The 11,745-nt window shown below is 49.2% G+C and overlaps 3 protein-coding genes across 3 annotated transcripts; 2 read left to right on the top strand and 1 right to left on the bottom strand.

Annotated features, from left to right (window-relative positions):
- Window positions 1-34: 34 nt before the first annotated feature.
- Window positions 35-5,704, top strand: N7506_011137 (uncharacterized protein; the record flags this gene model as incomplete). The annotated part of the gene is made up of 4 exons (XM_056960430.1): window positions 35-386; window positions 439-805; window positions 860-1,569; window positions 5,526-5,704. The coding sequence occupies 4 exons, from the start codon at window positions 35-37 to the stop codon at window positions 5,702-5,704; spliced, it is 1,608 nt and encodes a 535-aa protein (XP_056806585.1).
- A 372-nt stretch (window positions 5,705-6,076) lies between these two features.
- N7506_011136 (uncharacterized protein) lies at window positions 6,077-7,894 on the top strand (the record flags this gene model as incomplete). Its single annotated transcript, XM_056960429.1, has 2 exons — window positions 6,077-6,504; window positions 6,556-7,894. The coding sequence occupies 2 exons, from the start codon at window positions 6,077-6,079 to the stop codon at window positions 7,892-7,894; spliced, it is 1,767 nt and encodes a 588-aa protein (XP_056806584.1).
- Window positions 7,895-8,316: 422 nt separating this feature from the next.
- Window positions 8,317-11,086, bottom strand: N7506_011135 (RFX family transcription factor; the record flags this gene model as incomplete). Its single annotated transcript, XM_056960428.1, has 4 exons — window positions 8,317-9,874; window positions 9,926-10,240; window positions 10,301-11,003; window positions 11,068-11,086. 4 exons carry the CDS (start codon window positions 11,084-11,086, stop codon window positions 8,317-8,319), a joined length of 2,595 nt encoding a protein of 864 aa, XP_056806583.1.
- Between the last annotated feature and the right edge of the window lie 659 nt (window positions 11,087-11,745).

Raw genomic sequence — 11,745 nt, 5'->3', positions numbered from 1 at the left:
TTTCTGCGCCAATATCACCTTCTAAGAGCCCATAATGGATCCCAATCTCGCGCTCGTTCATGGCCCACAAGAGCCCCAACTATGTCTCAAAACCATGAAAGCTCTTATCGATGACCAGGCATCTCTATACGGGGATTGTCCTGCGGTTGTGTTCCCCTGGCAGGCTGTACGGCTGTCATATCGCGAATTGGCAGACCGAAGCAAAGTTCTAGCCAAGGCGATGCTCGAGATGGGACTGGAACATGGCGACTGCGTGGGTATCATGGCGGGCAATTGCTATCAGTACATTGAGGCTTTCCTTGGTGCTGCTCGAATTGGGTGCCCTGTCGTTGTGTTGAACAATACATACACCCCTGCGGAACTTACGAATGCCGTTCAGAGAAGTTGTAAGTGGAAATGGTGCTCTACCTGTGAACTACAATCACTAACAAATTTCAGCATGCAAACTTGTTTTCCATGCAACGAGTATCGGCTCGCGAGACTTGATGGGTCACATCGCAACTCTGCAAGGAACGCAATACCCAAACCCAGCGCTACCTGAATTGCAACGCATTGTTTCACTCGGCCCCAAGACACAATCTGATACCGGTGTTGAGGTTCAGCCCTACAATACTTTTACATCAAATGGCCTCTCGGTGTTCATGAGCAATGCTACGCTCGAGCGTGCAGAGAGAAAAGTCACTCGTGACGATGTGGTTAATCTACAATTCACCTCCGGTAAATTGCGAACTCCGCTTGCACTTCGAGTACTAACCTTTCTTGAAGGAACTACGGGCTCTCCCAAAGCTGCAATGCTCACCCATACGTAAGTCACTCCACTCAGCTGGTTGATCTTGCAATCTAATAATCTAATTTGCAGTAATCTCATCAATAATGCACAGTACATCGGGGGAGCAATGCAACTTACCCCAAATGATGTTGTATGTTGCCCACCACCGATGTTCCATTGCTTTGGACTAGTCCTTGGCTTTCTCTCATCCTTCTATCGCGGAAGCTCCATCGTGTTTCCATCCGATTACTTCGACGTCACAAAGGTAGTCGACGCCATCATCAACGAGGATGCCACAGTCCTCCTTGGGGTTCCGACCATGTACGTTGCCGAATTGGAAGTCATGGTTAAGACAGGGCAGCGACCTCGTCGACTACGGACCGGACTGGCGTCTGGCTCCACCGTTTCTCAAAATCTAATGGAACAGCTCCGGGAGACGATGGGTGTGAAGAAAATGCTGATCGCCTACGGTATGACGGAAACTAGTCCTGTCAGCTTCATCACTTCGTTGGACGACAGCGATGAAAAGGGCACGACAACAGTTGGTCGAGTCATCCCGCATACGGCTGCAAAGGTCATTGATGACAAGGGTCGGACCTTGCGCCGAGGACAGCGGGGTGAGTTATGTACCAGTGGGTTTCTGCTACAGAAAGGATATTGGAAGAATGAGGAAAAGACTAGAGAGGTGATGCGGAGAGACGAGAATGGGGTGTTGTGGATGCACACTGGAGATGAAGCCATGATCGACACCGATGGGTACGCCCATATCACCGGTCGCATCAAAGATCTGATAATTCGGGGTATGCTGATCTTTCTCAACGATTTGAAAGTCCCAATACTCATGAAATTTTACAGGTGGCGAGAACATTTTCCCTCGAGAGATTGAAGAGCGGCTGATGTATCACCCTGCTATTTCAGAAGCCAGTGTGGTCGGTAGGCCTCGCCAAAACCCGCCCACCGCCCAAACCCGCCCGCGAAAACCCAGCCCATGGGCCGGGTTGGGTCTTAGTCAGCAAGCCCGTGGGCGGGTTGTCATCCGGGAAACCCAACCCAAGACCCAAATGGGTACCCGCGATTACCCAAAAAAGCAAACAAAGCTGACTGATCATTTTACACTAAGTTATGCAGTAATTTTCGATTATCTAATTGTTTTGATGGCGTAACTACTAGCTTCTGGCTGTGAATATTTGGAAAGGAACATGAAGGGCTTGAAAAAATCAAATTGGCTAATTATAAAGACTAGTATACCTCGTAACCTCGCAGTCTGCTGGAGGGCATTGTTACCCGACCAGAAGATCTCTTCTGGCTTCTATCACTCAATTGCATGATTGGAGGCGGAAGTAAATCTGCTTCGTCGTAATCAACCACGTCTTCCTCCATACTCTCTTCTTCTTGTTCAGGTTCGTGAATATGTCTGTGTATAGAGCTCCGGCCGGTCTCTACCACCGTACACTCCACTTGGTATGTCTCCTCTGGCTCAGAGTTACCCTCGAGATTCTCGCTCTCTTCAATCTCCTCATTGTCGCTGATCGGCTCTGCATCCTCTTCGATTGCCTTCAACGCTTCATCCTCTTCAAGTGCCTCTTGGCTCTCGCTCTCCAACGGTTTCTCCAGACGAATCAATTGCTGTCCCTCTAGTGTGAGCTTTTCTGAGCACATGTACATCATCAAGTCTTGAATGGTCCCTTCGTGAAGAGACCCTCGGCGATAATGACAAATGTCTCGTGCGCTATTGAAGAGCCTTTCTACACCCGCGCCGGTGGCAGGGACTGAAAGCAAGTCTCGTGCGAGCCGAGACAGCACTGGGAATTCGCGCTCGTGTTCTTTCCAATAAAGTCGCGGCGACACAGGGACATTGGCTATTCGAGGTCAGTCAGTTGTTCCAGTGTGTTGTACTGATTGCTCGTGCCTTCGCGAAGATACTGGTCCACTTCGTCATACTCTACTCCTTCATGGAAAATCGATGCACCAGGTGGCTCGAGTAGCCGATCAAGCTCTGTGCTATGCGAATTGGAAGATCGCTGGACCGTACGGAATAGCAACTCGGGGTTCTGCTGCTGATACTGTGTGAAAGATGCTCTCAAATATTCACAGTACCTTTTTGACGTATCTTCATGGCAAGTTGAGTACTCTCGAGCATCAAAAGCACTCAGTTTATACTGAGGAGCAAGTAATGTTCCAGTGCCATAGAGAAAACCGTGGTCGCGGTAGGTTTTTTCGTAGTACTCTTTCAGCTTCTGCCTCGCCACAAGCAACGCGCCATACATGTCTTTCTTCCAGGGTGTTGTCTTTCTCTTCAATCTTCGATTCGACCGTTCGATATGCTCCAGTAGTTTCCTATACACAAGGAACACACTATGGATTGTGACGTCTCTGGTCTTCATCAGAGCCATGGTGAACTGAAAAAACGGTTTGGTCAAATGAACGAGGTAGTCAATTTGCCTCCATTCAACGTCGGTAACCTTGAGCTGCGAGTATTCATGATCGCAGCAGTATTTGTCGATTACATTTCTCAGCCGGCGTGCTCGGCGAAGCATCAAAAAAGTTGAATTCCAGCGTGTCTGAACGTCATGTAACGGAAAAAGCCGAGTACCACCTGATTGGAGGCATAAAAAAGCATCACGCCGTTGTGGGCTTGCGTTGACAAAGATCGCAAAGGATCGAATCTAATGCTGTCAGTGCTCTGAGTATATTGAAAAAGTGAATATCTTGGCTCACCTTTGTCAGTGTATGAGCCACGTCTCCATAGTTGATCGAATCCTTCAACCCGTGGGCTTGGGTGTCGGACCAAAAGGCTCTGACTTCTTTATTCTTAGGTGCTGCCCTGATATGTCCCAGTAGCTGTTTCAGGCAAAGCTGGATCACATGAGCCATGCAGGGAACCCGGACTATTGATTCCCTGGAGCTAATAGCTCTGATAGAAAGCAGTCTCTCTTGCAAGGCGCGTATCATGGTGTCGTTGTTGGTAGCGTTGTCTGTAGTAACGCTAAAAATACGATCGAGAAGTTTTCGTTCCTCCAGTAACCGGTGCAAAACATCACTAAGGTTGTTGCCTGTATGAGGACCGTGCAACGGCTCAAAGCCGAGGAGCATTTCCCTATAGTTCTAATCTTTGTCGATGAAATAAACCGTGATTGCCATGAATGCCTGCTGAAATGGACTGGTCCAACAATCTAAAGCGAGGGAAACCTTGGCATCTTCAGGCAGATCTTGTAACTGTAACTCTTGCTGGCAATTGACTGCATCCCGGAGCCGTCTCCGCAGGGTCTTCGCTGACGGGAGTTCCAATTCTCCGGGACCAGAATATAAAAGGCTGAGTAGCCTCTGAAACACCGGGTTCTCCACCGTCTGGAAAGGCAAACGAAGACACGTAATTGTCTTCAATATCTGCTCCTCGATTTGAAATGTTGTCACTCTGTGGACACTGGGTGAGTCTCTTGTGAAATGGTTCTGCAAAGAATCCGAAATCAATGACTGATTAAATCCCTTTTTCTTCCCTTTACGACAAGTATTAGACTTTTTGTGTCTACTCATGGCGCTTGTCCCATTCCCTTTATACTGTGGATGATCAAGCACAGTGAGACAAGCCTGGCAGATGACTCGAGGACGCCCAGAATCAATATCAGCCACCTGGTCAAAGTGTTTCCACACATCAGCGTGACGCGATCCGGTGGACCATTTGATCTGGGATTGGCCTTCTCCGTTCAACTTTTGGCCGTACTCTGTTTCCTTCCACCATTCAAGAAACTCTGTCTCTAGATGCGACTCGTATGCAATCCATTTCTTTCTGTGCTGAGGTCCCACACGTCGGAGTGTCGCTGGAGGTCTTCGAGTAGTTATGTCGTAGGTTTTGCGGGGTCCTGTCAAAGGCTGCGGTCCATCTTAGTATATATGTAGGTAGCGCCGCAACACTCAGAGGCTAGTGGAAGGGACCATTTTCTTACGGAGGATTGAATGTCAGAATCCAAGAAGCCGTCAGATGACGGCTCAATGGAGAGCAGTGGACTGAAAGGCCGATGTATTGATCGCGATGATGAGGAAGAAGACGCCATACTGAAGTAAAAGGCCACTGGTATTGGAAGAAGGGGGGGTTTTTTTCATCTTGAGTACTTGATTGTGGATTTTGTTCCAGTCGCGTCGTGCTTTTGGATCTATCTATTCCTGAGTCGCGTAAAACCCGCGGGTACCCAAAACCCAACCCAACCCAACCCGCCCGGAGATGAAAACGACTTTGGGACACTGAGAAGGTCCAAATCACTGATTTTAAAGGATCGAACTAAAGATAATATTTTTGAGCTCATTCGAAAGATTCTCAATTGATAAATTTACATAAAATCATCAATGTGGCCTGTAATCCCTTCAATTGTGTAAAGCAGGGCGATGGGAGCAGTGTTCTACATGTAGAGAATATATATTTCCAGGTCGATGGCGTTCATTGTTTCAATGTAATATCCACTCAAAAGCGTGACAGAAATAAATGACCAAAATTACACTAGATGACTAATCAGGTTTGTCCACGATTTATGCATGTTTTTGGGTATTTTGGGCAACCCGCGGGTACCCGCCAAGAACCCATGGGCGGGTTCATCAAGGCCAAAACCCGCGGTGGGTTGCCCATGGGCGGGTAAGGAAATTGAAAACCCAACCCAAACCCGCGTTTGGCGAGGTCTAGTGGTCGGTATTAAAGATGAGAGATATGGAGAGGTCGTTGGTTGCTTCTTAAAGTTGTCTGGACTGGAAAAGCCCACCAACCAAGAGATTCAGCAATTTGTTGGGGAACAGTTGGGCCGTCACAAAACCCCCAAGCATGTATTCTGGCTTGGTGACGCAGGAGTGGGTGAGGACTTCCCCAAAACTGGCAGTGGTAAGCATCAAAAGCATATGATGCGAGATATTGGTAATCGATTGGTCGGCACAATAAGGGCAAAGCTTTAGTTAGTTACATTGAGTCTTTCGTTACATTGAAGTCAGTCGTCTTGAACGTCATTATTCTAGTAAGCTGACTACCTGCAGGCTGTAATGTTGAGCATCCAGTTCCCAACATCTAGCGATCTATTTCAAAAACTCGTCAAAGACAAGAAATTCCTTCAAAATCGACTAATTATCATGAAATACCAGCTTTCGTGTTGAAAAAGATCCAAGACCCTTTGCGAAGGTCCAACTGTCCGCTCCCGCTCGGTCCGAGTGTTCCGGATCCCCGTTTCTCCGCGTTTTAGGGCTTCGCAGGCGGACCGAGGTCCAACGCGATTATTATCATCACAAGGCTTCTGGTGCTGGCCTCGATAAACTCAGCTCAGATTTCAAGAAATGGCCCCAGCAATTAGAATCGTGGAAGTAGGTCCTCGGGATGGCCTTCAGAACATCTCGGACGCAATACACACATCGACCAAATTGGAGTTGATACAGCGACTTCACCAGACTGGCCTGAATACGATTGAATTGACCTCAGTGGTTTCGCCCAAAGCGATTCCGCAGTTGGCGGATTGTCGTGAGGTACTTGGTAATGCAGACATAAACGCCCTCCTGGACGACCCCCGGCTTCGGCTGCCGGTTCTAGTTCCCAATGAGAAGGGTCTTGAGATTGCTAGACAGCATGATGTGCGAGAGATTGCCTTGTTCATCAGCGCTACAGAGGGTTTCAGCAAAGCCAACATCAACTGTACTGTGGCTCAGGGGATCGAACGGAATATCAAGCTAGCGGCATTAGCTAAAGCGTCTGGTATCGCTGTGAGAGGGTGAGTGAGACAGTAGGAATCGTTCAATAGTCAAAATTCTAACAATTCCAGCTACGTCTCTTGCATTTTTGCGGATCCCTATGATGGTCCAACCCCATTATCAGCAGTTCTCCACTGCGCCAAGTCTCTCCTCGACGCCGGGTGCTACGAGGTCAGCCTTGGGGACACTTTGGGCATTGGTTCCCCGTCAAACGTGAACGAGCTCATCAATTACCTAGTATCCAACGGTATTCCAGTTGAGAAGCTAGCAGGGCATTTCCATGACACCTACGGCCAAGCAGTCGCAAATGTATGGGAAGCATTCAACAACGGAATCCGCGTGTTCGACAGCAGCGTGGCCGGTCTGGGCGGCTGTCCATTTGCTCCAGGAGCAAAAGGAAACGTTGCGTCCGAAGATCTAGTATACATGTTCCACAACGCCGGTATCTCGACTGGGGTCAACCTGCCCAAGCTAGTTGAAACGGGTGTGTGGATATCCAAGAAGCTCGGAAAGAGCAACTCCAGTCGGGTTGGAACGGCGTTATCAACGAAAGCCCCGGTCACGAAGTCCAAATCAGTTCGTCTCAATTGGACTATGTTGAACGAGACCGAAGGCTTGCAGATATATCGATCCGGGGTGAATTTGAAAATCGTCCTCAACAGGCCCAGGAACGGCAACACGCTGACTGTGGCCATGATTTCGGATTTGAAATCGGCAATCGCGAGCGCAAGTACCAATCCGTTAATCTCGCGGATTGTCATCACAGCCAATGGCAGATTCTTCTGCACAGGGATGGATCTCGGCAAAGGAAGCACGGCCGTCGGAGAGAATTCAAGCGATGCACAATTCACAAGACTGACGGATCTTTTCGAAGTAATTGATCAATGTCCCAAGGTTACGATTGCGGCCTTGAATGGACCTGCCTTTGGGGGAGGAGTCGGTCTTGCATTCGCGTGCGACTTGCGCATCTTCACAAAGGGATCAAACCTTACGCTGAGCGAGGTGAAATTGGGGATCTGTGCTGCGACGATATCCAAGTACGTGATTCGGGAGCTTGGGGTTGCGTTCGCGCGGGAGTTCATGTTATCTGCTCGAGAAGTGACCCCAACCGAGTTGAAATCATTTGGGGTGGTTACTGAGATCGCAGAGAACGAAGAAGATTTGCGAAGGAGGGTTGACAGTATGTTGGTCAGGCTCAAGGCAGCTTCGGCGGATGCTTCGCGCATGTCGAAGGAACTAGTCAGACTGGCTTGGGCTCATGGGGGGAGTGAGGAGCAAGCATCTGGGATCAAGGCACTGTTTGAGGAGATGATGCGTCCTAATGCGGATGGAGCACACGGGGTGAAGGAGTTTCATGCGAAAAGGAAGGTGGACTGGGATGTGTACGTTCAACGGAAGGTAAAGCTGTGAGAACCTGCGGATTTTTTTGCATGCTACCTGAGTACTTAGTAGAGACATTTAATCGACAGAATAATTGAGAGACATTAGAATAGAGCGCCGCCAATGATCAAGGCATCCAAAGGGCGGAAGGTATAACCGCATATGTACAGAGGGACTCAGTCAAGGCCCAGAGGTAGTAACCAACAGGAAAGTAGAACTTGATTCCACATCAATTAAATGCTGTTGATGAGCAAAACACCTGGCGGGCCAGGGTCGTATGGAGACTCAAGAAGCTCCGTGCTCGTGTCTCGTTGCTTCGTGTGAACAAAGGGAAGAAGAAAAGAAAAATTAACAAAGGAGAATCGTGGGAATGCCACAATAAAAAGGGGCTTCCAGAAACAAGGGATATCCAACTCCAACTTATGAACAATAATCAAAGAACCGCCGAAAATTTAGATGACCACCACATCGCCTTCAGCATCCGCGGGGTCTGACACCATCATATCGCCATATTTTCCAACTGCCAGCAGCATAGTATCATCCTCGAGGTCGATGGCACTGTCATCATTGTTGTTGGCTTGGAAGGCTGGATCTTGCATAGAGAGGCGCTTCTCATTCTGAGCATGCTTGAAGTCCGGGTGATGGCTGACGGGATGTGGCTGGTGGGTTGTTTGGGGAACCGCGGGAGAGTTGTTGGATTTTTGATTATCATTGGCAACGTCAAACGGGGATGCCTCGATGGCGGAGTCTTGTTTCAACTGAAAGTTTCCAGATGACTCGTGGCCGAATGTGGCATTCTGCAATGAGCTGGGCGTGTTTCGCATGAATCCGCCCTTCTCTGCTTGCCACATCATCATTTCGTGGAAGAACACTTTGGTCATCCACCAAGCGCTGAAGCTCTGAGCACCGCCCAGGGTCAATCGGTGCAATACACTATCCCAGAGGGCGTCGACCTTATCAATGACACATTGGGTTCCGTGGTTTGCAAAAGCGGCGGGGATGTTCAGAATGAATTGAACCCACTTGTCGGGGAAATTGTACTCCTCGCCAGGCGCACTTTCCACCGGGAACCTGTGGGCCTCGACAGACTCGGGGCTATCAGGGCGTGTGAAGAAAGGCAGACAAGCCGAAGGGTTGGAATCAGTCAATGGAGTGAGAAGGGCGCGAATGTCATGCTTGAGAATCTGTTCAGTTGCGAGTTCGGCACAAGTAGGGATATTGGCTTTGCTCATCATCTCTTGCGGATCAACCATCGTCTTGAAGTCAATCCACATCTGGTTTCGGTTGTCGGGGTGACATAGCCACGCTGCTGCAGCATTGGCGGCTTGATTCACATCAAGCATGTGCTTGAGCAAATTACAGAAGGTGTGTGCAGGGATGAGGCGGGCCAAGGAGACATGGGTAGGTTGGGTTTTGAAGGTTTCGGTGATGTGCCCACAAAGGCGTTGGGAGATGGACATGAAGGCATCCAAGACGGGCTTGGGTACAACCTGAGTTGTAAGCGGAGCCACAAATGCGATCATTTTTTGATACATCATCCAATCACACTCCTTGATCCAAGCAGCGAGGTTTGGATGTGTCAACAATTTTTGAACAGGAACAGTCAATGTTCCATGGAAAGCAGAGAAATATTTCATAAGGTTTCGTTCTTTGCAGTATCGGAAGCTGTCGATGACTGAGATGCAATGCGAACGATATAGAGCGGCCAGAGCTGCGGCAACCTTCAAGTCGGTGTTGGCGGGCAAATAGGTTCGAATATCAGGTAGCTGGAGAGCATCGTTATCGACCAAGGTGTTCTCATCGAGAGGAAATTGGAGCATCTGGTGGATCATCTTCCCAGCCTGCTGGGCCACGTTCTCGCGGGTGATCGTTTCATCGGGAGCAGATGAACTGTGACCCTGGCAATTGCAGTCTGCGGGTATAGAGTTGTTGTTGGGGAATCTAGGTGCGAAGGAGGTAGTCGGGGAGGGAAAGACGGCAGTATCGGCGGTTGGGTGTTGAACACTAGCACTTGAGGTGTGTTAGTGGGCACGTAGCTACTTTCAAGAATACGGATCTTACCTTCGAGACCGCATGGCACTGGCAGGCCTGGATGGCATGGAGGCTGGGCCATTGGAAGCACGAGCAACTTGAGGCATGGGCGCAATCTTCTGCTGCTTTTCCTCAATGACAGACAAGTCCACGTAGTGGTATTTGGACTCGCCCCGAACTCCCAATCGTCGAGTCTGAACATTGGGAAAGATAATTCGGACCAGTTTTCCAAACGAAGCAGGATTCAAGACGGAAACGCGTTCTGTGCCACAGTTCTCTGCGTAGCAACAGTATACACGGTCACGACGAACGGATCCACTACTCTTTCGGCAATTTTCTCTCAACCTGCATCAGTGTTAAACCAACTCCCATATCGGCGACGAAAAGGAGGGGAATAATCCTTACCAGATCATGGCAAACACTTGCTTGACTTTCTCTGCCTTTCCTCCACCACCTTCATGCTTCATCACTTCGGCTGCCATTTGCTTTAAGCTCCACCCCTCGTACTGACGAAGCAGTTTTCGCAGTTCATTGTCATTGGCAACCGTCGAGCTAGCGCCCCTTTTCTTTTTCCCATTCACTTCCGGGATCTCGGGCTCCTCGATGAGGTGCTCGGGCATATGGTTCTCGACACCACTGTCATACATTTGCTGGTACGACGCGGCGACGTTTGACATACCGCTTGACATTTCAGGTGGCATGGAGTGATGAGACAGTGTGTGACTGTGCATGGGATGGGGTTGGAAATCCTCGGCGCGAGGCATAACGCCGTGGGTATCTTGCATAGTTCCGTCGAGACCCGTCGCGCTCGGGTGGTTCGAGAGTTGATGTCCGAATCGCATAAGCATGTCTTCCGGGTTGTTGAACATGTGCTGGCCGCCCGTGACTTGTGAGGGCATGAATTGGGGGAACCCGTCGAGATGTTGATCTTGCGTCTGCTGGGTCGTACTCGAATGGATGCTCGCAGTTGATCCTCTTGACCGAGGACGACGGCTGGCCCTGGAGACAGCTTCAGAGCGTGCTCGCACCGGATCTGCGGTACCTGGCCGGCTGTGGGGAGCAATCTGGGTCGTCTGGGACACAACGCTGCCCTGGGAATGAGCTCGGGCTTTGCAGAGACGTCAGCATGAAAGAACCCAATGACCCGCAGCAGAATTTTTAGCCGAACCTACCTAGTTCATGTGGCATCATGCTCGTTGCTGTTTGAGTTAGTAAAAAAGTGGAGGAGTCGGTAACCAGGGAGATGACCCTGCGCGATGATTTTCCACGACGCTCAGCAGACCATTCGCATCGAATAATTTTAGGCAAGAGCAAACGACCAGGAAACAATGCAATCCAAAAACGACAATCCAAAAATGAGGCAAGAACCGGTGGTCGCGAGCCAGCTTGTGGCTCTGAAGGCTAGCCGCGTTGTGTGAGTGAGGATAAACAGAAAAGGACCCGTTCCTCTGACAACGTTGTTTAGATCACGTGAGTCTCGTAAGCAAGCATTCCACAATAACAAGGCAAGGAATGACCACTATATTTACATCTGCATATTATTTAAATCCATGCTGGGTACGGAGTACGGAGTAGGCATGGAAGAGTTACTCTACAAATGCCACATATTAGTTCCTCGAAGTTACTGACATATTCTGGATGGAATACATCAAACGACTGGAAACAGTCTATACTCTGCCTTCTCCGTTTGCCATTGATCATCAATGTCACATGACTGTGGCTTGACAAGGCACAAGTTCAGCCAAGCATGTCCAACGTGCCATGTCTGAACATGTTCACAGGCAATATTTGACTACTCCCTATTCTATTTCAATCACTATAATTTACTATTTCCTCCTAGGAGAAAACAT

Source organism: Penicillium brevicompactum (assembly GCF_028827555.1).
Source record: "Penicillium brevicompactum strain IBT 35665 chromosome Unknown utg000007l_segment0_segment0, whole genome shotgun sequence".
Classification (NCBI taxonomy): Eukaryota; Fungi; Ascomycota; class Eurotiomycetes; order Eurotiales; family Aspergillaceae; genus Penicillium; species Penicillium brevicompactum.
Note: the sequence above shows the minus strand (reverse complement) of the source record. Positions and strands in the feature narration are given on the sequence as shown.